Genomic DNA, 26,782 nt, shown 5'->3' with positions numbered 1-26,782 from the left:
TACCTATGCATATGTACTGTCCAAAAATGTTATAATTATAAAATTAATTTAAAAAAGAAAAAAAGAAAAAGCAGTCATATCACATATTGATGTCCCTAAATCCTTTACATTTTCTCCGCATGTAATGCATACAGAGACACCTAATAAATACTTCAGAAAGACATAACAAAGCAAGGATGGGAAGTCTTTAGGTGAAACTGGAGAGCAGGGCTGGTCACACCAGGTCAGACACCTATAGTTAAACTGAAGTCTGCTCTCAGTGAAACAACCAACCATAGTTTCTGAAGCTCAGCCTCTCACCTCTTCCTAGCCTCCTCTAAGAACCCGCTGTTAAGATCCATGTTTTTGAGCTTGTGTCTATTTCAGGCACAGATTCTTGCATTTCTACCATGCATCTGCTCCATTCTTATCCACCTTATCCCTTTCTCCCCATCTGCACAGAAACTGCTGGACTAATCTAATTGCTTTCCTTGCTCTCCATAGTGAGGCAAGGCCAATCAGCACCATGGACAGCACTCAGTTCTATTCCTTATTAAGACCTCAAAAGGAATAAGCACAGGAACATGTCAGAAGACCTTAAAGACTCATTTCCCACAGCCAAGATCCAAAACTTCTCTTTGCTGTCATTTTTTTTCATCTTCCTAGCCTATTCTGCTTGTGCGGCCGCAACATGTGGTGTTCTTTCCTTTTGGTTTCTCTCTGACATTTCCTAGCGAGAGTTTTTGTTCTTCACTTTTCAATTTCAGGTGCCAGTGTCTCAGCACTGGAAGTGAGCCATTTCAGGGGCCAAACAGCTTTCTGAGAAACAAGACTTTGTGCACACTTGTGGAAATGGCATTAGTCTAGTAACATACCTAGACAAAACAAAACAAAACAAAACAAAAAAGGGCTTCTTTGAAAAAATGAAAAATAATGAGGCAGGGCTTGGGCTGTAGGCAACAGCTCTGGATTTGATTACATGACCTCAGAGACTTCTTCCAACACAAACATTATAGGATTCAGTGACTTTGTGATTCCTAATTCTTTGATTATAAAATTCCAAGGTTTTATGTTTGAAAAATTCTATGTGTCTTGGATTATAAGATTTTTGCAAAAGAAGATGAGAATTCAGGACTAAATAGATCCACAAGCATTAAGTCTAGAAGTTTTTTCCTTTCTGGTTTTAAAAAGAACAAACCAACTCACCGAGTCAATATAAAAGGTGTTGGATCCCACAAAGGTGATGGCATCCTGAAGCTCATAGTTGTGCACACCATTCTGATAGTCTTGATAGGGGATTACTGTGAGGGCAAAAGGTCCCACATTTCTCTTGCTCCAGTTGGTTAGCCGCACTTCAAGTGGGATGGGGTCACCAACTCGGCAGTCTGCCACAACATCACAGTCACACAGCTGACCATCCACCAGCACATCTGGAAGGCAAGACAAGAAACCACCCATGGGTGAATAGCTGCATGAACGCAAATCAGCACATTTTTACTGAGTAATTACTGTGGACCTAGCCATATGCTATATGCTAGGGTGAGGGTTGTGTGAGAAGGAGGGAAGAAAAGATAGTGCAGGACTTCCATCCATTTGGAAGAACAAATCTTAACATCATGTCAAACAATCTAGGTACAAACACGTATTATAGGTGTTAAACAACAACTTACATTGTTATCTTACATTTACATAACACTTTACAGTTTTTGAAGCATTTCCATATTTAATCTTTCTAAAACAAGAATTAATTTTATTGCAATTGCATGAGAAACCTGTGAGATAAGTCATGGCAAGTGAGCATCTCCAGAAGAGGTATGAAAATTATACTCCTTCTGTGTGCTGTCCACTAGAGGTTTTGAGATTTTATTAGAGATATGACATGACCCACTGAAAAACAGGCCCCCGAAATCACATTAAAAATATGTACAGTTATAAAAGTTTTCATCAAAAATTGTCTCATAGGGCACAAAATCTTTGTGTCAAACTCAAATAGAAATAGAGGCACTAAACTTTATTAAAAAGATTCTTGCAGGTTGCATATTAATTTAGAAAAGTACATATTATCTTCTACAGCATTTTTATTTATTTTGTTAAAAATTCTACAGTTTCATTTTAATCTGGTTTGGTCAACACTTGAGAGTATTGTGGGCTGCAGGCTGGTTGCAGCAGGCTTCTGCTGTATTTACTGGGAGTTTAGTGAATCCTTTTTCAAATGAATAGCTGTTCTTCAATTGATAAATGGTTAAAGAATATGAACAGGCAATTTTCAGATGAAGAAATTAAAACCATTTCTAGTCATATGAAAAATACTCTAAATTACTATTGAACAAAGACAACTCTAAGATACCATTACACACCTCTCGGATTGGCTAAGATGACAGTAAAAGATAAAGATGAATGTTGGAGGAGATGTGGAAAAACTGGGACTCTAATACATTGTTAGTGGAATTGTGAACTGGTCCAACCGTTCTGGAGAGCAATGTGGGAGAGTAGTCATGGCTTAGTGGGTCTAGGGAAAAAAGCACTGGAGTTAATATCACAAAATCTGGGCACAAGCTTTGGCTTTATCATCTCTTAGCAGTGGGATCAAAGATGTCACTTTATCTTTCTGGATTTCTTTTCCTTACTTACTTTTCACATTTACTTTTATAAGATTTTGAGTTCCAAAAGTATCTCCCTTCTTCTACTCCCTTTCCCCTCCATATGACAAGAAATACTCTGATACAGGTGATATATGTACAATCATGTTTCCACATGTGTTGTGTTGTGAAAGAAGAATTGGAACAAAAAGCAGAAACTAGATAGTGTTTCTAGGTTTACAATCCCTTTCCTCATCACAACCCTGTCTTATAACTAGTGCAACAATCATAAGTCATTTAAAAAAAAAAAAAGCAAAAAACTTTTTTGATTTCATTGGCATAAAGATGAGAAATCTCTTTCCAATCAACACCAGTTCTGCAACTGAGTTTGGGGGACTTGCTTTGGGCCCCAGTAAGTTAAGTGATTTATTATTTATCAGAGGCTGGACATTAAATTTAGATCTTATTGACTTAAAGATTGATTCTTCTTACTATCCTACCTACCATGTTGATGATCCCCATTGCAAAGATGAAGAAACAGGGCATGAGAAGTGTCTTGCTCAAGCAACTAAGTGTTAGTGATGCTAGATAATACTTGTTTTGTTGTGTGGATGATGAAAATAATGTAGGAGAGCTGCCTTCTAACCAAAATGTTATACAAACATCTATAATCATGTGAACTTTGTCAGGTCTACATAGAATAAGCCACAGAGGGAGAGGATATAAGGGGTTTGGGTCCTTGGAGGAATATAAGACAAACTTCATCCATTTTTACAATTTTATTGAGTAGTGGCCCCATTTTCTACCTTTAATACTTATGATTCATTCCTTACATCTGAAAAAAAAAATGCTTTGAGATCCCATTGGTGATAGATTCTAAACTGAATTCCTGAATTAATCAATGTAGCAAAGAATGGACTTAATTTTAGTCTACTCAGAAAATGCAGCTCTTCCCAATGAGAATATTCTATTTTTCCCCTCTCCCCAATAAACAGTATTCTTTTTGCATTCACTTTTATATGATTTTGAGTTCCAAAAGTATCTCCCTTCTTCTACTCCCTTTCCCCTCCATATGACAGGAAATACTCTGATACAGGTGATATATGTACTATCATATTTAACATATTTCCACATGTGTTGTGTTGTGAAAGAAGAATTGGAACAAAAAGAAACTATGTATTTCTTATTTTTCTTGACACTGACTTTATATGGCATTTAGATAAGGCTTGGACTCAATATGCTTTCTTTCTATTCTCATCACTATAACTCTAATCCATGTACCATTTCCTCTTGATTCACGCAATTACTAGGATACCCTCCTAACCTGTTTCTAACTTTGTTCTTTTCTAACCCATTCCTTATTCTACTAGCAGAGTTATCCTGATGAGGACGCCACCATTCAGATCCAACATCTTCTCAGTGGTGCCCCACCGCCTAGAGGAAGAAAATGCAAATCCCTTTGCCTAGCATTTAGTTTTTTCTATGATATGACTCCATGCTTACTTTAGAGCACTACACTTCAGGTACTCTCTATTCAGGTCATCCAAATATGCTTTGATCTTACTTTGCCCTCTCCAGCCTTGGTGCACAAAGTATTCCCTGCAATGGGCTCCCTTCACATTGAGCCCCTGGTGTGGATTCCTTCAATCATCACCTCTTGCAGTCCTTCCCTTCTTTCAAAGTCCATCTCAGGGGCAGCATCCTTCAGAAATCTGTCTCTAATCCTCCCTCTTTAAATGATTATTGTGCAACTTCTCATAACCTCTCCCGTGTATCTACATTCTGGTTGTATTGGATTTCTTTCTCTATTTCTCATTTTCAGACCAGGTTTTGAGTTCCTTGAAGGGTAGGGGTCTTGCTATTTTTTATTTTTGTATTCCCTGTGCTGAACACGGGCTTTTCAATATACCATGCCTTATAGTCAGTGTTTGCTGACTTGTTTTTGGTACTGAATTTTCAAGACCTGTCCTTGTGAACTGAATGTGTTGTTGCCATGTCCAACATCCCAGCCTTCAGCGAATGCTTTCTTAGTGCTGATTGTTTTGGTAAATCCAAAAAAAAAAAAAAAAAAAAATCAGAGGTAGAGCTACATGAAATATTTTATTTTTACTGAGGCAGGAAAGTAGGTCGCTGTACTGGATCTCAAGCAATAGAAAACCTTTTGTTGCTCAGAGGGGTAAGCCTCAGTTATCTGGAAAAGCCACGGGGATTTTCTGACAGCATTGGGTAAATGAGATTTGACTGTGTCATGTGTGAATGGGCTAATTTTATATTTGTTGACAGGTTGCTCTGTAGTTCTTCCCAAGTAATTTCTTATATTTGTGCTTTGTTTTCTCACAGACTCCTCTGGGGAAAAGGGACGATTATCAGAGACTCCTTACACTGCAGAGTTGAGAGGGACCTTAATGGTCACTCAGCGCCCTCCCTGATGGGCGCCGTTTCCCACAACATCCTCGACCACAGGCTACTCCATAAATGCAGGCTGACAGCGTTCTCAGAAAAGCAGCGGCTCAGGCTGGGAAGGATGATTAACCTTGTGCTGACACCCAGCTGTGGCGTCCCTGCCAGCATGCCAGAATGGCAATGCTCTTTGAACCCCGACTCCAAAAGCGACACTCGGATGGGGTGAGGGTGGGGTTTGGACTCTGTGCAGGGAGGGAGTTAATTACATTTGTGGCTTCTGCATCCAGAGTTCCTAGGAGGAAGTCAGGCCCTGCAAACACTCTGCAAATGGAACTGTCTTGCTTGGAATGAAACTGATTTTTGCTTGTTATTTATAGATTTCTTTCAGCATTTCTTTCCCTGGAAGGAGGTTAGGAAAGGAAAGACGATTAGGCTATGTTAAAGTCAGTGTGTGTAGTGACAAGTGTGCTGGATTCAAATCATAGCCCTATTATTTGCTACAGACATGTCAGTTTGCCTTTCTCGATCAGTTTCCTTATCTGTAAAAGAAGAGGATTGAGCTACATTGTTACTTACAAGGCTGCAAATAGCTCTAGGTTTTAAAATACTACCTCCTGGCACTGGAGAATCTGAGGCTATCTGAACACAACCTCTGCCCCGGGGATATGATGGGAAGGCTGGCAAACGTGGGTGCAAAGCAGAATAAATGAATGATTTTATGCACCAAGCTGCCACGTAGTGTTTATATATATATGTTTAATTTCACATTTAATTTCTTCATAGCAAAGAGATCTTCTTACCGAAGCACTCTACAACAGGCAGACCGTCTGATTTCCAAACCGGCTTCTGGCCTGGGAAACGCCGCTCTAGCAGAAGCGCCCTGGACTTGTGAGCAAATGTGGCCTCAGCTCTCCCGCTTAGCAGCTGGGTGACCTTATTGACCACTCAAGTCCCTTCTGCTGTGTGGCGCAGGAGAAGGAATGCTGCATTTGGACTTAAAGGACATCGATTGGAATTTTGACTCTTCCTTATTTATTTCTCTGGGCCTGTTTTTTCTTTCTCTCCTTTTTTAAAAGGTAGGGGTGGGGGGAGGAGTTGGACTAAATGATCCCTTTAGGCCCTACCTAGTTCTCTGACACTTTGGTGGGTGTGTAATCTCACCTTGTGGACACTCCTTCCAGCAAGGAAGACCGAAAGCTACCCGCATCTTCTTTATTGGTGAAGCCTTCCTCTAAGTCTTCTTGTAATTCCCTTACAAGGGGCCATCTTACACTGGACGGCTCTTCCTCAAGATTTCTCGATAGTTCATAGATATGGTGAAGTGTGAAGGCTGTCCACTGCCACTCTTATTACAGGACCAGCCCACATGCTTTCTAATTATACATACAGAAACATGCCCCGCCTGTATGTCACTCGCACAGTGTAGTCTGCTTCCCCCACCATATGCCTCCCCATGATCTTTTGGTGACCTTGCAAAGCTTTCAATCTTCAGAAACCCTGGCATCCTCTGACTCTTAGCATCACCCAAAAAATACTGATGTTGAAAAGATCCTGCTCTAGAACTCATAAATTCTTTCTTGTTGAATCTCAGCTTTCTCATCTGTAAAATGAGGATAATCACGGGACTACCCACCTCACAGCAGTGCCATGGGCTCACATGGCACAATAGCTGTATCTGTCAACATAAATTATAATATAAATATGAGATATAGCAATGACGGTATCCCCAGTGAGGCTGTCCTGAAATACCTTCCAAACAGGGACCATGTTTTGAATAGTGTGGAGTGATCAGAAGCTAGAGTGATGTCACTATCTGTGCCTTGTCATCAGGCGAGCAGACTGAATGATGTTAACAACAACTGGCATTTATATATTGCTTTAAGGTTGGCAAAGTGCTTTACATAACATCATCTCATTTGGACAATGGTGGTTATCGGTACTGTCCACAGTTAGTGTTTGTTTGAAAATCTTGGAAAGGCAGAAAAGTCCTAGCTATAAAAGTTATAGTTCTTCATTCTTGTTTAGTAATTTATAGCTTATTGACACATTTGCAGAAAGACCCAGAGAAATCAGAGCCTGTATAGATAAGAGTAATCAGAATGAAAAGAGGGTTGGAGACCAGGCATCATGAGGACAGATTGAAGAAACTAGAGATGATTAGTCCAGAAAAGAGCTCTGTTGGGAGACATAGCAAATTTCTTCAAGTGTCTGAGGGATATTCAGGGAAGAGGGATCAGCTTTATTCTGCTTGGCCCTAGAAGATACCATTAGCATGACTAGTGAGTGATTTCTAGTAGAGAGGCTGATTTGAACTATGTAAAGAAAAAACTTCCTAATGATTAGGCCTATCCAAAACGGAAACGGACTACCATTATCACTAGCAGGCATCATGTAGTATCTAGATTACCACTGAAATGAAACAATGATGGCGATGAGTTTTTAAAAACAACAATATCTGCGTTTTTTGTAATATTTTACACTACACTTTATAGTGTAATGTGACTTTTGTTGTTTTATACTACATTTACAAAGCACTTTACCAATGTTATCTCATTTTATCCTCATAACAACCTTGGGATGTAAGTTTTATTATTATCCCCATATTATATATCAGGAAACTGAAGCAAATTAAATGACTTGTCGAGGATCATACAGCTATTAAGTTTCTGAAGCCAGGTTTGAACTCAGGTCTTCTTGTCTTTAGGCCCAAAACACTATCCTCTCTGCTACATAGCTGGTGTAAAGGAAATTTCTTATAAACTGTGTCTCTGAGGTTCCTTTCTTCTTGGCTATTCTGATTCTAGTCCTCTAAATCCATCATTTTATTTAACTCACAGCAATTCAATGAGAGGACTTAAAGCAGAATTTCTTATTGTCACAAAGAAGTGAGTTACTTGGACAATGTGATACAGTAGTAGAATCTAGGGAAAATGACTATGTTAGAGGAAAAAAAATCTAATTTTATTTTAGAGGAAAAAAGCCATTAAATATTAACTTTTCAGGCTAAATGCAGTTAAAAAGCTAAATTCTAGAGGAGGAGTCAGTATAAACCTTCAGTGCTGTTCAATACCAGCATACTTACCATAGGGGAGACTGTTTTGTCCTACCCTGACTTGATAATATAAGCCACTTCACTCTGAGGAGTCTCAAATTTTAATGTATTCTTTAGGTTTAGGCTTATCTCTCTTAAAAATCAGAAGCAAATTCTGAGATCTTTCCATTCTGGATAGAACAAGATGATATTATAGAAGAACTTAGCTATTTTCTAGCATTCAAATTACCAAGAAATAGGTAGTACAACTGCTGTTATATATACAGATGAAAGAAACTGAGGCTGAGACAGATTGTGACTTTAAAATCATAGAATTTTAGAGGTAGTAGAGACCTTAGAGGTCAATCCAGCAAAAACAGTTTTCATGAGTTCATTAGGAATCCCCTTTATAGTATTGCTGACAATATTCTAGCTTGAAAGTCTCTAGGAAAGCTCACTAACTCCCAAGGCAACTTATTTCACCATGAGACAGCTTAGTTTGTTATGAAATTCCTCCTTGTATCGAGCCAGAACTTGCCCCTTTATGATTCCCCTATACTTATCCTAGGGCTACCCTCTGGAGAGGACATCTAATCCCTCTCTCACAAGATTGACAAATAGCTCCAAAAACTTCTTGAATCATGACAAACTGTAGGGAATGTACCATCCTTTCGACTTCAGTCAGTGTTACTATCCCAGTAATGGGATCATGATGGGCACATACCTCAGGAAAACTTATTGGACGGACAACAAATCTGAGAGAAATAAATAAAACCTCTGTTAGCCACAAATACTCATAATAGGATGGATTAAGAACAGTGGTAACACTTCATTTAACTAGGCTGATTAACCATCTTCAGACAGAGAGAACATCAAAATTCTAAAATTCCCTGTAATACCATAAAATGCAAATTTGAAATACGCTTATTTTTATTCTTTTGTTCTTGAATCTACCTAGGCACAAATAAGTTCTTCCCCCCTTACACAATGCATATATCTTTGATATGCATTTATTTTGTTCTATTTTAAATTACTTGCATCCATGTCCTATCCTTCAATCATAATTGTATGCTCCTTGAGAGTAGGAAGCTTGATCTATTTGTCCACATCATTTCCATAAACAGTCCTAACTATTATTCTTTGCCATAATAAGCCCATACCCATGTTCATTTCTGGAGACCACATTTCAAGCTGGAGAGTGTCTCCCCAGAAGAAGATGACAAGTATGGTGAAGAGGCTAGACAATATGTCAGACTGGTTGAAGGGGAAGTAACACAGTATATAAAGTGCACTGCCTCTTAAATGATGAGGTCTTGGGTTCTACTCTCTTCTCTGTGTGTCACTTAGCTTTTCTGTGTATCTATTTCCTCATCTGTAAAATGAGGCTGTTGGCTTCTCTTGTCTATGGTTACAGAATTGTAGTAATCAGAATTTATGGCACTAGCTAGAGAATAAGGAGAGCTTCCTGGTAGGGTGAAGTTTTAACTGCTGGGGCTACCTGGACAGTGTGCTTTTTCTTGTTGACTGAGAAATGAGTGGGTTCAAAACTGAATTCCCAGTTAAACTGTGATTTTCTGATCCCATCTTCCTTCCTACTCAATTTGGAAAGAAAGAGAAAGAAGGAAAAACAGAGGACTGTCTGTCTCTCATGACTTAGCCAAAAGCAACCAGAACTTAGTTATTTGATTTATTTCTGAGCATACCCTCCTGCATTCTTATATATGCCAATGTATCTGATAAATACAAAATCTGGCAGTCACCTAAAACAAATGAGGGTTTTCTAACAGAGTACCTTCAAGCATTTAAATCTAATTCCCATGATTTTATGTTTAGTTTGGAGAGGAGAAGGGAAGACTTAAGGATGACACAATAACTGTCTCAAGTATCTGAAGTGCTACCATAGAATAGGATGATTAAATGCTTCTGTTTAAGCCAGAAGGCAGAACTAAGAGTAATAAAGTCACAAGAATAAGACTTCAGCTTTCCTGACAATTGGAGCTGTCCAGAAATGGAACGGGCTACCTCAGATGGGAGCACTACAGTGATGATGGGCTAGGCAGAGCAGCTGTGCTCATGCTCAGGATGGACTCAATGACCCCAGGAAACATTTCTTTTTTATTATTATCTATTTATTTATTTAGAATTTTTTCCCTCAGTATATATGCATGAGTAATTTTTTTTATAATATTATCCCTTGTATTCATTTTTCCAAATTATCTCCTCCCTCCCTCCACTCCCTCCCCCCGATGACAGGTAATCCCATACATTTTACATGTGTTACAATATAACCTAGATACAATATATGTGTGTAAATACCATTTTCTTGTTGCACATTAATTATTAGCTTCCGAAGGTATAAGTAACCTGGGTAGATAGACAGTAGTGCTAACAATTTACATTCACTTCCCAGTGTTCCTTCTCTGGGTGTAGTTATTTCTGTCCATCATTGATCAACTGGAAGTGAGTTGGATCTTCTTTATGTTAAAGATATCCAGTTCCAGGAAACATTTCTAGTTCTAAAATTCTGTGGATATGAAATATTGTCCTCACTTCATGATTCCTTTGATTTCACAACTTTAAGAACAAGCTTTTGACCCCAAGTCAGCAAGCCCTAGTCCTAATCCTGGCACAGCCACCAATGGTCTCATTAGATGTTCTGAGAACTCCTGATTCCTGAAAGAAGAGCTTACCCATTTTTCAGCTCCCTTTCTAGCTTGTTTTCCAATTTATTACGTACTTTCTTGTCTAAACCATTCCTTCTGCTCCCTCTTCATAGCTTTTCTCTTTTTCTGATCCTCTAGCAGGCAGCAGGTAATACAGCTTTTCTCTCTCTGAATGGAGTTTTCAGATTCATTACACACATACACACACACACACACACACACACACACACACACACACACACACACACACACACACACCAGTCTTGCTCTATTGTTTGCCCATTCTAAGCTTGCTAGTGTTATTGTAAATTCAATTCAAACAAAAGACAGACATGATAGCTGTCAGCCTTAGTGTCTCCTAGGGATGGTCACCATGCAATTGCTGAATTAGTGTTCTCGCTGTCCTTAGCTCCCGCCAGACAGCTCTGGGCACAGAGCAGGTCCTCTGGCCCAGCCCATTACCTGCCCTTTGTACTGGGAGACAAGAGCCCTAACAAGCTCACTCCACAGCAACCGCAAATACTGTCAACAGAGTCACTGAGCTGGTCATAATTGAGCATCAGCTCCAGGACTTAACTCTTTGCATAAACAACACTAATAATAACAACAACTAACATTTCAAGGGCAGTTTACAAAGTACTTTCACAGACATTAATTCATTTAATCTATGTTCTAAAACCCTTCCAGTACTGACAGTCTATGATTCTATGGGCTGAACTATGAGCCCAGTAAACAAATCCATCCACACCTTATTCAGAAAACTGTTAGCAAGTAGTAGAGCTTGAATCCTAGAGCCTAACAAGAGACACATGAATCAAAAAGGAATGCACTGCAGTTGATGGAAGCTAAATGCTTTTTCATAAAGAGATGCTTCAAAGGTGCCAAATGGGGCGGGAATCAAGAAATGAATGCAGCCTCAGCTGGTAAATAGAAACTAATGCCCAAGGTAGGGCAAGACTCTTTTGACCTACCATAATCTCAAAGCACAGACTAGAAGGGTCCTTTGCAGTTCTAACATGATATATTCCTCATGGAAAGTCAGAAAGAATTTTCAGAGGCCATCTAATGCAATCCATAACTGATCAGGAATACTCATTTAGTTACTACCTGATAATTTCCAAGGTTTTTACTACCTCCCAAAATAACCCAACTCATGTGGAATTATTTTGAATATTGGGAAGTTTTTCCTTTTATGAAGTGGAAATTTGTCTTTCCATAATTTCATTATTCTTCTTTCTGCCTCCTGTCAAGAAGAGAAAACACAACCCCTCTTTCAAATGAAAACTCTTTGGATACTTGAAGACAATGTTTATCCCCATCCCCACTCACACCCAATTGTTTTGATTTTAAAGCTAAAGATTTAGTATAGGTCTAATGAAATATTGTACAAGGATTACTTGAGGACAAGTCTATCTAGGTTTGGAAAGATTCCTCAGAGATCATCTACTAAGTTAAAGAGTTGTTGTGAACTGCATTGGTGGATGAAAGTATAGGTCCCCCAAATGTTGAAGCATATAAGATGAGCACTTTTGTTTGTCATTTAATATCTACTAGTGGAGGTATAGTTGGAAATCTTGCATCAGACAGGGTATTAGACTAAACATTTTCTGAAATCCTTTCTTAGCATAGGATGTTATGATTCCCACTATAGGTACCTTCAGAGATAATCCCTTCCAAGCCTCTCCCTTATGTGCAGATAGTTTCAGAGTTTAGATTTCCCCTTTAGGAAGGGATTCTTAGAAATCACTTAGTATATACTGTCATTTTGCAGATGAGGAAACAGAAGCTTGAAGAAGGAAGTCACTTGTTTGGGATAGTAGCATCAGTCTTCTACTTTATATCCTCCTACTCTTCTCACTGCACCTCATTGCTCTCACTGGCAATAAGCTTACTTATTGAGGCAATAGGAAAGGAGATCAAGTTCAATTGCTCTCAATGTTTTTCTCATAAGAAAAAAAGGTAAGGCAAAATGAAGAATTAATTGCCCACGTCTACAAAGCCTGAGATTTTGAGAAAACAAAATAATTCATATTTCATATAGTACTTAACTGCTATAAATGGTGTGTACAGACATAGACAAAATTATTGATTCTCATAATTCTCTCTGAATTTTCCTAGAGAAATTTTTCTGGATCTCTCCTTTACCTTCTTCCTAATCTATCATGTGTCATTGATTTAAAATGGACCTGACATAAAATGGACCTGGATTCAATATCTTACAGCTGAAGAAACTGAGACTCAGTGAGAGCAAAATGATTTGCTTAAGGTCACAACCAGTCACGGTCAGACCTAGGATTCTGCCTTGTGCCTCTGACTCCAACGCCACTTTTCATGCTACTACAGACATGGGCATTACACAAGACAATAACCTCGAATAATCAAATTCCTCCAATGATCTGGTGCTATTTCTCTCCTCCACAGCTACAAATGAATTCCTCTACATCATTCTCCTAGACACTTGTTCAGATTTCATGGATAGGTCCAAGGATGTAAAGGTCATTTGATTCATCCTGATTTTTTTCCACCAAGGGAAAGAAAAGATGGTGATAGACTGAGTGAGCATAAACAGTTCAATAAGAAATACATTTCACTTGAAGTTTTTCAAGGAAATTCATCTTGCATCAAGCAGGATGCCCAATTCCCAACTTTGACACTAGCAATGTGACCCTGGGCTCACAACTTCAGGTACTTATTCTCACTACCCACCTTGCAGAACTGCCATGAGAAAAACACTTTGTAAATCTTACAGGCCCATTTAAGCTGTTATTATCATTGTTATTCTTATGACATTCCATTTTATCCTCAAGGGAAACCATTGGTTTTCCATGAGATAACAGCATAGACTGCAGCTGGGACAATTTGTGTTGGCTCTGAGATAATAAACAATTAATCACAATGTCCTGGCCAGACCCCATCTGGAGTAATGTGTCTAGTTCTGGGTGCTACATTTCAGAAAGTAAATTGACAATCTGGAGTCTGCCCAGAGGACGGTGACCAGGATGGTGAAGAGACTAAATCTTATTAGGATCAGCTAAAGGAACCAGGGATGTTGAGCTTAAAGAAAATTTAGTGGGGAAAAATTGGGTTGGAAGGCCTGTCATTGAGAGACAAGAACATTATTTTGTATTGTTTCAAAGGGATGACTGGAAAGTTCTAAAGTTAATATAAGGTGGAAATACAGGCAGATTTGAATTCAACCAAATCAATCCATCAATCAATTAGCACTGATTGTCTACCTTTTATGCCAGAAAGAAAAAAAGTATTTTCCTATAAACTAAATAATCTTAACAATAGAAGGGTCTCAACGAGGGAGGAATTTCTTATTACCTGAAATATTTAAGAAGAGGTATGGACTTGTAGAGACAGGACTAAATGACCTTTCAGATCTCATCAAAATTTAATGTGCCAAGCCTCTCTCTGTTGTATAGCTGCTCTTTCTCTCACTAGTCAAGCCTTTCCACTGTGATAGCCATGTTCCTTTAACTTCACGTTGGGTATGATTTAGCTGAATTAATGGGGTTTTGTTTACTTCTGGCTGGCACCTGCATCCTGGAACTCTGAGGCATTCTGTCCTGGGGGGAGGATGGGTGAATGGTGGTAGTAGTGGACATAAAGTCAAGTTCCTTACACAAACAGAGACTTGGAACAGGAAGGGACCCCAGTGGTAATTTTATCTGCCCACAGGTGGAGAAAGTGAACTTCTCAAAGTTACACAGATACAAAGTGGCTATGTAAGGGTTCAAAGCTGTTTCGGACTATAAATCCACTGCTCTTTGATGACACCAGAGTTGGAACAGAGATACAAACGCTGAAAACAAAATGTTACCACTTCCTCATGCATGGCTGCTCGCACCATTAAACAAGCTGGCTTCCCTAAATCTGATTTGTTTACTTGTATGACCTGAAGTCCAGCCAATCTAATTCAAAGTAGCTTGTCTGGTCACCCAGACCTCCTGAAGGAAAGGGAAAGAGCGAGTGTCACAGTCTGGATTGTTGTTGCTGATTCCATTAAGTAAAAGATGGAATCATGTGCAAATCAGTGGAGGGTGGCTGGCTCATTAAGGCTTTTTTTTTTTTTTCCCTAGAATTATTTGTGTACTTGTGGGAGGCAGAGAGGCCTGGGTTATCAGATTATCGGAAGAACAGGATACTTTCAAGTACTCAGAAGACACAGTGATAGCTTATTAACCCTTGACCATTCACTGTAGAGTTAACCAGTGACTTCTATGGGTTCTAGGAAGATGAGAAAGGGAGCTCTAAAACAGAAAGTTCAGTTCCTTTTGTAAGTGAAGCTCAAAAATGATGTCAGAGAGCAGGGAACCACAGTTTCCATTTCTTTTGCATTTTCCAAAGAATGGAAGGTTCCTTGTGTATAAGGCACCCATTAACTCCTGTTTATATAGACAACACTTATAGGAATAGAAAACACTTTAATACAGCACTGCAAAGCAAGAAATATAATTAATAGAATTATTATTATCCCCATTTTACAGATGAGGAAACAACCTAAGAGAGAAGTTATTTGCCAAGGACCACAGAATAAACAACCTAAAAGGGTTGTTCATTTCTCTTTACATTTCTTTACACAAAACTAGTAGTTTGTTCAAAATGGTTTACCTCTTTGTGCTGTTTGTGTTCTCAAGATAGTTTCCTTTTTATTAAAAAAATCTGAATTCCAGAAACACCAAATAAAATATAGATGGAAAAAAACAAAAACTACGAATCTAGCTGTAGAGCTTGTTTTCATTTTTTTGGTATAAAATAATTCCACATATAATTTTCAAAGAAGGCCTTTGTTTGCTCTCTTCTCATTTTTCTTTTTTGAATTCCCTTTTTGCTCTTTTCCTTTCCCTCCCACTTTCTCCAAATTGAAAAGAAAAACTATTAACAAAAATGTATAGTCAAGCAAAACTAATTCTCACATTGGCCATAGCCAAAAATGGATGTGTCATTCTGCAATCTGAGGTCATTACCTCTTTGGCAGGAGGTGGGAGGCATGCTTTGTCACCAGTATTGAGGATGCATGGATAGCCATTACAATGATCAAAGTTCTTATATTCAAGGTAGCTTCACTTATAGTTTTTGCTACATAACTGAATCGAGAATACATAAATTCTGGGATCTGCTTAAAGAAGGAAGGACCTAAATAAGCTAAAGATGGAAGAGGAGTGACTAGGATGGTCAGAGAGCAGCAGGACAGGCCACAGGATAGTAAGGTTGAAGTCACTGGGAATTTAGGCTAGAGAATATTTGTTAGGGGACATGATTGCTGTCTCCTACTATTTGAAAGGTTCCAAGGTGGAAGAGGGGACAAAAGCAATAGTTTTTTAAAAAATTATTTTCAGTTCCAAATTCTCTCTCTTCACCTCTTCCTCATCCATTGAGAAAGCATGAAATATAAATCCCATTAAACATGTGAAGTCATGTCAAATATATAGCAGAATTAATCTGTATGCTTGTAGAGGGTAATTTATAGGGAAGCACAATTTATTTAATCTAAAAATGGGCTACCTAAAAATTCAAACTGATTAAAAGAGCTTCAGGAAATGGTATGTTTTCTGTTCCTAGAGATGTTTAAACAGATGTGAATGTTCTCTAATTGGAAGATGTCTTAAAAGGAAATGAGAAATAGGCTTTGACTAGTTGATATCTGAAATTCCTTCTAACACTGTGCTCATCATTCTGAATCTAGAAAGAATGACTTGGTCCTGGAGAGCCATACCATCTTTCCTCAGGAATCAAAGAATGGGAAAAGAAAGACGATATTGTCTAGGGCAGAAATTCTTAATCTGAAGTCTATAAACTACTTTTAAACATTCAAAATAATTGGTTTTCTTTGCAATTCTATGTATTTTATTTTTTGCATTTAAAAATATTACTCTGAGATGGCATCCATAAATTTTACCAGCCTGCCAAAGGGGCCCCTGACACAAAGGATGGTAAGGGCCCCTTAGGGACATAAGCAAGTGAAAGAAAGTAAACAACAATGTAGACAAAAGGAATAATCCTTAGGGAAAATTCCAGTTCTAATCCTTTCTCCCTCATAGATTCTTTATAGCACTTCCAATAAAGCTCAGGATGGGGAGGGGAGGACATTTACTGCACAACAGAGTAGATGTGGGGTGCCTCTTGAACGGTTCCTTAATGTTCCTCTCTCCCTATCCCAATTTGTAACTTCTAGAGAGTAAGGTTTAAAATTTGGATTTCTCCCAGTGCTGGCAAGGACTCTGCACAGAAGGAGTACTTGTTGAATCTGGACAGGTTCCTTGATCTGGAGGGATGTGCGAACCTTTGCTAAATTTCAGGCCCAACTAGGCCTCTACTTAACATTCTGCTGGCTGGAAAACTGCTTTGTTAGTACAAAGGTCTATTTTCTCTCACACATCTTTTGGTCATGATTTATTAAGAATATCATGGCAGTCTCCTCTGGGGCCTGCAGAGTTCCCTCTAAGAAGTACAGTAAAACCACATGAGCATTAATGATAATAGTTCCCACTTCTATAGCACTTTAAGGCTTAAAAAATATTTTCTTCACAACAACCCTGTGCAGGATGACCATAAGATTTACAGCTTGAAGAGACTTAGAGATCATCTAGTCTTAACTCATCATTTTATAACAGAGGAAGTTGAAGCCCTGTGGGAAAATGACTTGTCCAAGGTCATAGATCTATCAAGTGGTAGAACCAGCTTTTCTGACTCCAAATACTCTTTTCATAGGAGTTTAAATATTAGCTCCATTTTCCCAATGAGATTTCCTTGGCTGGGAAAGATTTTTTTAATAACTCTATTTCTGTGTAATTGTTTTCCTTGTAATCTTATGCATTTCATGCATATAAAAATATTAATTTGATAAATGATCCAAGGCTTCCTTAGATTGCTAAAAAAAAAAAAAAAAAAAAAAAAAAGCTCATGCTCAAAAAAAGGCAAGAACCTTGGCCTTAGAAAATGGAATGCTAGGACTGAAATGAATTTTAGAAAATAAATTGTGTGCAAAAATGTTTATAGCACTCCCTTTTGTAGTAGCAAGTAACTGGAAATTGAGTGGATGCTAATAGAATATTATTATTCTATAAGAAACAATCAACAAGATGATTTCATAAAGACCTGGAAAACTTACATGAACTGATGCTAAGTGACATGAGCAGAACCAAAAAAACATTGTACACAACAACAAGATTATGTGATAATCAACTGTGATGGACTTGGCTCTTTTCATCAACAAGGTGATTAATGCCAATTCCAATAGATTTGTAATGGAGAGAGCCATCTGCATCCAGAAATAGGATTGGGACTGAATGTGGATCACAACATAGTATTTTCACCTTTTTTGTTATTGCTGTTTGCTTGGTTTATTTCTTTCTCATTTTTTCCTTCTTGATCTGATTTTTCTTGTGCAGCATCATAAATGTGGAAATATGTTTAGAAGAATTGCACGTTTAACCTATACTGGATTGTTTGCTCTCTAGGGGAGGGGCAGGGGAGAAGGAGGAGAAAAATTTGGAACACAAGGTTTTGCAGAGGTAATGTTGAAAACTCTCTTTACAGGTATTTTGAAAAATAAAAGTGATTATTTTTAAGAAAGGATAATAAAATGTTGGATAAGATGATCTCAAAGATTTCTTTGATCACAGGCCATAGGGGGATTTTGTGTAGCCTTTTTGTTGACAGTAGGTTTTATTTGTCCAGCCTGTGGTGGATGTAGAGTAAGCAAATTACCAAAGGGTTTCCAAGCAAGCCAGACTATAGGTTCTGACACCTGCTTCAGAATGCCAGTGATGTGATAGAAGCAGCTAAGTGGTACAGTGGTTAGAGCACTGGGTCTGGAGTCAGGAAGAACCAAGATCAAATCTAGTTTCATACACTTTGGGACTTGTTTAAGGATAAGCCCAACTAGGTTTGGAGAGGTTTATCACCAGATTGGCCCTTGGTGGTTATCTTTTGGTCTCAATAACTCTGGTTTCAGTTGTCTATTTAAAGATTACCCCCAGCTTTAATTGTAGTTGAAAAAATGGAAGAATAAATGTCTTCCAAAGCTGAAGAGCAATGATTAACATTTGTTTAGTTGTAATTTAATAAATATGTCAGAAAGACAAATTTCAGCTCAAAATAATGAAAGTCTAACCAAGGAAAAGGCCATCTCATGTGGTATTGAACACTATGTCTTGGGAAGTGTTCATGGACATGTTAGATGAGCATCTATCAGTAAGGTTTTCTTAATTCTAATAATTCTAGGATTATTTGATTCTATGATTTTGGAATAGGTTTTCACATCTATTATCGAATCAGGATTTTTCAGAAGTCACAGAGCTACTAAGTGGCAGATCTGAATCTGGGTCTTATCTTTTGATTGTTTTAATTTCAAGCCCAGTGTTTTTTCTACTATACTTTATGCCTTTGAACTGGAATGATTTCTTTATGAAGGAACATCATAATTCTATGATCCATTACTGACACTATCAATAGGACATTTTAATACTTTGTTGGGGGACTAGCCCAGTGACTTCTGGGAGGTCTGAGATTCTGTGATTTCTTACTCACAAAAACCCCAAACAAAAGCAAAACCAAAAAGACTTTTCAGAGAAAGAATCATTGTTATCTCTATTTGGCAGATAGGAAAACTGAGGTTTAGTTAAGCTAAAAGGCTTTCCTAAAGTTTGACAATAAATCAGTACAGACTCTTAGACTCTTAGGGCTAGAAGAGACCTCTCTCTATTCAATCAATGAGAAACCCATTTGAACTGATCAATATCCTATCTAGGTAATTTGCTTCATTGTGAAACAACTGGGATGTTTTTGTTCATCTTGATCCACAACTTCCCTGCCACCCTTAACTATGACTTCTCCCTAATAGTCCCACTTCTGCTCTCTAAGGATATTTAGGATGCATTTAATCTCTTTTCCACAAACATGGCAAATAGTCACATTGAACACTAAATGAGAGCAGAAAGAAACCTTAGAGCACATCTAATCTACTTATGTCAAACTCTAAAATGGGGCTCATCAATCTGTATATAACGATGCCTCTAGGCTACATATTGACTTCGCTTTATAATGTAATATTATCTATGTTTTAATGAATTTTTACTTATTTTGTTAAATACTTCTCAATTAATTTTAATCTAGTTTGGGTTTCATGGTATGTTTGATTCCTTTGATCGAATCTAATCCTTTAATTCTAAAGATGAAATGGAGGACCAGAGAATTGATGTGATTTGTTACCTGTCCAAAGCCATCCTACACTATAGACTCTACCTAATAGTTCTGGCTCCTAATTGGTGATTCTTTATCATTCTGGTCTGTCCTAGGCACCTGCACTATTGTGCCCAGGCCATCTCCACACCATGTTGATAAAAACTTATAATACACTTTCCACTTTCCCCAATTCTTCTATAACCTCTAGCTCTAGGAATTATAATTAAATCAATACTACTAGTCCTAGAAAAAAGATGTGCCAATCAATAGTTCTATGATTTCATTCTGTAAGTTCCCTGACCAAAACACCCCTCTTTGGCCACTAACTCCAGTATATATGTATTATTTTCTACTAATAGAATATAAATTCTGCTCTTAAGGGCAGAAACTGATTTGTCTTTTCTATTTGTGTCAGCAGAACTAAGTGCAATATATAGCATACAGTAAGCACTTAATAAATGCTTTTTTCTTTAGTTAATAATTCAATGTCACAAAGTCAGTGACTTTATTTTCATTATAATTTCTTACCTAGCAGTACTCCTTTAGGTTTCATTATACCCCCAGGAATCTCTTCATCCTTCAAGATCACATCAACCCTGGAATATACTCCTCATTAGTGTCCCCCACTCCTGGGGCACTTCTGTCCCCATTATTGGAGAAAGTAGAGAGTGAAGAAATCCCCCCAAGTTCTCCATTTAAGAAGAGTGTCCAGGGGCAGCTAGGTGGCGAAGTGGATAGAACACTAGCCCTGAATTCAAGAGGACCTGAGTTCAAATCTGGTCTCAAGCACTTAACACTTCCTAGCTATGTGACCCTGGGCAAGTCATTTAACCCCAGCCTCAGAAAAAAAAAAAAAAAAAAAAAAAAAAAGAAGGGTGTCCAGCCAGGCATCTCTTCATTGCACAGCCAGTTGCACTTTTCTGGGCTTCCTCATACTCCTGACCTGTACCCCAATCCCCTTCCCCCTTCACTTTTTAGCTTCTTTTTTTATGTGTTGTCTTCTTCCATTAGACTCTGAATTCCTTGAGAACAGGGATTATCTTTTGCCTTTCTTTGTCTCTCCAGGCCTTAACACAATGCCTGATACACAGGCAAATAACAGAACTGGTACTTCAATCCAAGTCTTTTCCAAGTCCAAAGCTATTCCCACTATAGTAAGCTTTTTTTAAGTGGGATGATTTACCATTTTCAGATGGGACACTGAGGACAAACCATATACTTAAAATTCATTCCAGCAGTATTAAGAGAAATCTTTAAATAGCTTGATGTTCTATTCCTGAATTTGGCCATAGAAAAAGTAGATTCTTTTCTCTTTGATTTCACATAGCATTTTACATGCATCTTCCCTATAAGTTTATTTTGATTTATTTTCATTTATTAAGCATTTTCAGTGTTGAGTACTGGGGATATAAAGAAGCCTAAAATAGCCTTTGTCCTGAAGGACCTCAATGTCTTTGGGGTGACAAAATATAAACAACTATTATATACAAACAAGCTAGATACAGGATAAATTGGAGAAAACCACAGAGAGAAGACACTAGTACTAAGAGAGGGAGGCAGGGAAAGTCATTACATTAAGTGAGATTCTAATTGAGACCATAGAAGTACAAGTAAGCAAGGAAAGGATTCCAGAGACAACCAGTGAAAATATACAACTGGCAGTGTCATGTTGGAGGAAGTACAGTCGGGGTCAGTGGATCACAGAGTTCTTGGGTATAAGGTGGAAGGTGTTGGGGGAGAGGGATGAAGGCTATGAAGGGCTCTGAAAGCCAAAGAGCTTTATATTTGTTTCTGAGGTGGAGGAGGAAGTCATTGAATTTGAAGATGGGGGGTGATTGTTACGTGGTCAGACCTATGGTTTTAGAAGATCCATTTGGCAGCTGAGAGTAGGATGGGCTGGAGTGGCAGAAGAGACTTGTGACTGCAAGACCATCTACAAGTTCTGGCAATGGTCTAAGAATGGGATGATAAAAGACCTACATTGGGGGAGGGTGGCAGTGTCAGAAAAGAGAAGGGAGCTGATACGAAAGCTGTTGTGAAGGTAGAATCAATAGGGCTTAGCAACATATTTGAGTTGAAAGGGGGAAGAGAGAATGAAGAGAATGAAGTTGCAAGCCTGGGTGACCAGGAAGTTGGTGGTAAACCTCAACAGTGATGGAGAAATTAATACGACAGGAGGGTTTGAGGAAAAAGATCAGTTTTGGACATGGTGAGTTTAAGATGTCAAGAGGATCATGGTTCAAGATGTCTAACAGACAATTAGAAATGTGAGACAAGAAGTCAGGAGAGATGTGAGCTGGATAAATAGATCTGAGAACCATCTGCATAGAGGTGATAATTGAGCCAGTGGAGGCTGATGAGATCACTAAAAGAAATAATATAGAGGGAAAAGAAAAGAAGGCTCCAGAGAGAGCCTTAGTGGACACACATAACTAGTAAGGACAACATGGATGAAGAGGCAGCAAAGGAGAGGGAGAAGGAACAATCAGGGAGGTAGGAGGAGAGCAGGGAGAAAGAGAAATATCAAGAAAACCTAGGGCAAAGAAAGGATCGAAGAAAAGAGGGTCATCAACATGCCATGAGACTCTGGTTGAATTTCTTCTTATACAGTATCATACTTAAGGATGAAGAGGACCATAGAGGTTATTTAGTTAAATCTCTTTATTTTATAGTTGAATTATAAATTATCAATAAAAATGACTGACATTTATGTGGCATTTGAAGATTACATAGCACTTGAACCATACATCTCTTTGCATTAATAAGAACTACTCATACTTATATTTCACTTTAAGGTTATAAAGCACTTTATATATTATTTAATGTAATTCTCACATTAAACTTGTGAGATAGGTAGGCAGCAAAAGTATTTTTATTCCCAGTTTACAAAAGGGGAATATGAGCTGGACTGAAGTTCAGCGACTTAAAAAAAGCAGAAGGAAGACTCAAATCCATGCCCTGAGATTCTGGCCCAATATGCTTTGCACTAGAACTAAGGACTAAGCCCTTGTTTCTTAAGCGCTCTTCCTTTCTTTGCTCTTTTTATGCCAACAAGCTGAAGAACTAACCTGCTGATAATTACAGAGGGCCAAATGAAGGCAAAGTCCAAAGAAGGGTGTATGATCTGATTTGAAAGCAGTCAGAAAAAGTAATAGTGAGATGGCCACCACCAAATAAGAATGACAAAGAAGCAACACTTTCCAAGTGTTAACTACAGCAGCCTTGCACATGAGCAAAGGAATCATTGCCCTATAGTAAGAAAAGGCAGGTACCTTTCAATGGTCAGACAGAGGGGAATATCAAGCAGCAATTTGAGAATAAGACAATGCTAAGACTTCATGTCTCTCTTCTTTATGTGATTTGAGAAGACATCAGATTTGCTCAGCTTTGGAATTTTTGCCCTCATCTAGACTCTTTTGAGTGATTGGAGGACACATTCAAATAGCTTACTCTCTCTAGCCAGTCCCAGGCCATCACAGCATTCCATGCTTCCTACCTTTGACTCACCCATTTTGCCATCTTCCCCATCTTCTCTCCACACTTCCTAAACTTTTTACCTCTTGCTCAGGACTCAGTAACCATAGGAATATCACCATTGTTCTTGGATCAACTGATTGCCCTATGGATCAATTCACCATCCTAGTGATTCATCAAATCCTCCCTTTCTGGGCTACCACTCCTATAAATATGTTCTCTTTCCCATGTAAGTTCACTGAGGAGGACAGCTTCACTTTTGTGTTGTATCTTCAGTACTAAGCATAATCTAGGCCACATAGCATGCCCTTGAGAAATCCTTTTTTTTTTTTTTTTTTCCTCATTCACTTTCTACATGCTCACCTTCCTGAACTGTTCCTCTCCTGCTTAAGAACCTATGGGAGCTCCCCATCATCTTATTTCTCCGTATTCAGTTTCCTCCTCGGTAAAAAGAAAGTGATTAGACTACATCTACTCTAAGTCCCTTCTAGCTCTGGATCTCTCTGTTTTATGGTCCTTCTTCTGCTTCTAGAATGATGAAATCAAATCTCTGTACACACCCCAAAGCCTACTTTACTTACCCAACTTTTTCCTACAATGCTCCAGTTAGGTTGTCCTACCCATTCCCAAAACTAGATAGAAAGATAGAGCATTTGGGAATGCAAATGTAAGCAGGCAAGACAAGTTCCTGCCCTCGGGATACTTACTGTCTGGGGTGGGGGAGAGAAGAAAAACAATACATCTTGAGAAGTTAAACTTGTAGAGATAAAGTGAAAACTCTTTTATCACAGCCCAAGACCTCAGGGGAAGAGCCTAAGTTTATGGGAGAGGGAGATGAAGAATGAGGCCAGAGGGTCATCCTGCCCTAACTAGAATTTTTTCTCTTCCAACTATGTAAGTTCTATACTTATTTCAAGGCCCAGCATTAAATTCTATTTTTCCTCTTTTCTGATGACCTCAGAATAATCTTTCCATAACTCACTGCATATATTACTTGCTATCTGGATTTCCTATTTTGGTGCTGATTTTGTACAATGTATTACTGTATTGATGTCATACTATTTTGCCACATTCTTTTTTCATGGTTATTGGTTTTGCTTCCCCAATAAGACTGGATACACTTTGAGGCTGCTATAGTGCTATCTACTTCCCTTGTGTACCTATCAGAAGACCTGAATCTAGGCTCTACCATTTACTGCCTGTATGGTCTTGAAGAGGTCATAGCCTTTCCATGCCTCAGTCTCCTATAGATTGAGGGGAATGTCTTAAATGACCTCCAAAATTTCTTCTAGCTCTAAATGTCTGAACACAAGATTATATATTATGTGATATAGCTGCTGAACTCTACTTTGTTCAGAGCACATCAGCTCTAATGTGCTCAGTTTTGAGGTATCACATTTTAGGAAGGGCATTGATAAGCTACAGGACATCCAGAAGAGTTGTGCCTTAAACGAAGTGAGGGAGGTAGACAGAAGAAAAGAGTATGTTTCAGGAATGCAAACTGCTCATGCAAAAGTATGGAATATTGTTTAAGGATCAAAAAAGGAGAGTTTGGACTGAGGAATATGGGAAGGGGAGTCAGAGGCTGCAAGGACAAGCTAAGTACAGACTCTGATGGGCTTTCAAAGTCAAAGAGAAGTTTGTATTTTATCCTAAAGGCAAAGGGGAACCACTGAAATTTACTGAGTAGGGGGGTGACCTGGTTTTTGATATATTCTTAAGGGAAATCACTCTGAAAATTGTTAAAAGTAGAGAATGTTAGATCTGGGAAAGACTAGAGAAATCATGTACTCTAACACTCATTACAACTGAAGAAAAAGAAGTTTTGAGAAGGAAAGTACCTTTTCAGATTCTAGGTGTACCAACCACTGCACCCATTATAATGTTTATTTCTAAAGGCTTTTGTTGATTTTAATTACATCCCATGTGTATCCTGCCCAACAGGATTGCAAATTTCTTGAGGACAGAGATCACATTGTCTTCTTCTGTATCTCTACATGGTAAAGGAAGCACATGAAGAATTTTTTTTTCCCCCTGAGAGTAGGAAATTTTCCCTTGAGAGTAGAGAGTCCAGACCTGTGGTGAAACACTCTGTATTATCACAAACTGGCAAGTCACATGTAGCCTACATGAGTAGTCAAGAGACAATGTCACTTTGCCAGTAGCTAACTCTTGGAGAATTGGTTAGCTCATGATCACATAGCTTATGGTCACATAGTTAGTATATGTCAGAGGTATGAATAAAACCCAGGTTTTTCTATCTTGAAGGTTGCCTTTTGTTTAGCATGTTTCTTTTTGTTTGTTTGTTTGTTTGTTTTTTTGGCCTTCTACATCATAGATGATGTGCAAAAGTCCTTCTATGGAAGAATTCTAATGGCACAGAAAATATTGTTATATTGAGAAGTGCAGAACCTGTGATCACAGTTCTAATCAATATTTCTTTTTTTTTTATTATTCATTTTTCCAAATTATCCCCTCCCTCCCTGCACTCCCTCCCCCCGATGGCAGGCAATCCCATACATTTTACATGTGTTACAATATAACCTAGATACAATATATGTGTGTAAATACCATTTTCTTGTTGCACATTAATTATTAGCTTCCGAAGGTATAAGTAACCTGGGTAGATAGACAGTAGTGCTAACAATTTACATTCACTTCCCAGTGTTCCTTCTCTGGGTGTAGCTACCTCTGTCCATCATTGATCAACTGGAAGTGAGTTGGATCTTCTTTATGTTGAAGATTTCCACTTCCATCAGAATACATCCTCATACAGTATTGTTGTTGAAGTGTACAGTGATCTTCTGGTTCTGCTCGTTTCACTCAGCATCAGTTGATTTAAGTCTCTCCAAGCCTCTCTGTATTCCTCCTGCTGGTCATTTCTTACAGAGCAATAATATTCCATAACCTTCATATACCACAATTTACCCAACCATTCTCCAATTGATGGACATCCATTCAACTTCCAGTTTCTAGCTACAACAAAAAGAGCTGCCACAAACACTTTGGCACATACAGGTCCCTTTCTGCTCTTTAGTATTTCTTTGGGATATAATCCCAATAACAGCAATGCTGGGTCAAAGGGTATGCACAGTTTGATAACTTTTTAGGCATACTTCCAAATTGCTCTCCAGAATGGCTGGATTCTTTCACAACTCCACCAACAACGTATCAGTGTCCCAGTTTTCCCACATCCCCTCCAACATTCATCATTATTTGTTCCTGTCATCTTAGCCAATCTGACAGGTGTATAGTGGTATCTCAAGAGTTGTCTTAATTTGCATTTCTCTGATCAGTAGTGTCTAATAAATATTTCTAATCCTCATCCTACCAGTAGTCCAGAATGACATAGGGAAACACCTCTAAATCTGAAATCCTAATAAACAATGGACAAATAATTAGGGAATTTGGGTTCAAGTCTCAGTTCTTCAGTACTTAACCATTTGATCTTGAACAAATAT

General features: G+C 38.3%; 1 protein-coding gene across 2 annotated transcripts in view; it reads right to left on the bottom strand.

The window, feature by feature from the left end:
* Positions 1-26,782, bottom strand: part of TRAPPC9 (trafficking protein particle complex subunit 9) — a 968,086-nt gene that overhangs the window by 8,815 nt on the left and 932,489 nt on the right. For both annotated transcript variants that reach the window (XM_074264738.1, XM_074264741.1), the window contains one exon: positions 1,186-1,409. In XM_074264738.1, coding sequence (XP_074120839.1) covers positions 1,186-1,409 — 224 coding nt within the window. The remainder of the gene's footprint in view (positions 1-1,185; positions 1,410-26,782) is intronic.

The sequence above is a fragment of the Sminthopsis crassicaudata genome, chromosome 1 (assembly GCF_048593235.1).
Source record: "Sminthopsis crassicaudata isolate SCR6 chromosome 1, ASM4859323v1, whole genome shotgun sequence".
Taxonomy (NCBI): Eukaryota; Metazoa; Chordata; class Mammalia; order Dasyuromorphia; family Dasyuridae; genus Sminthopsis; species Sminthopsis crassicaudata.
The sequence above is the reverse complement of the archived record's forward strand: the minus strand, read 5'-3'. Positions and strand labels throughout refer to the sequence as shown.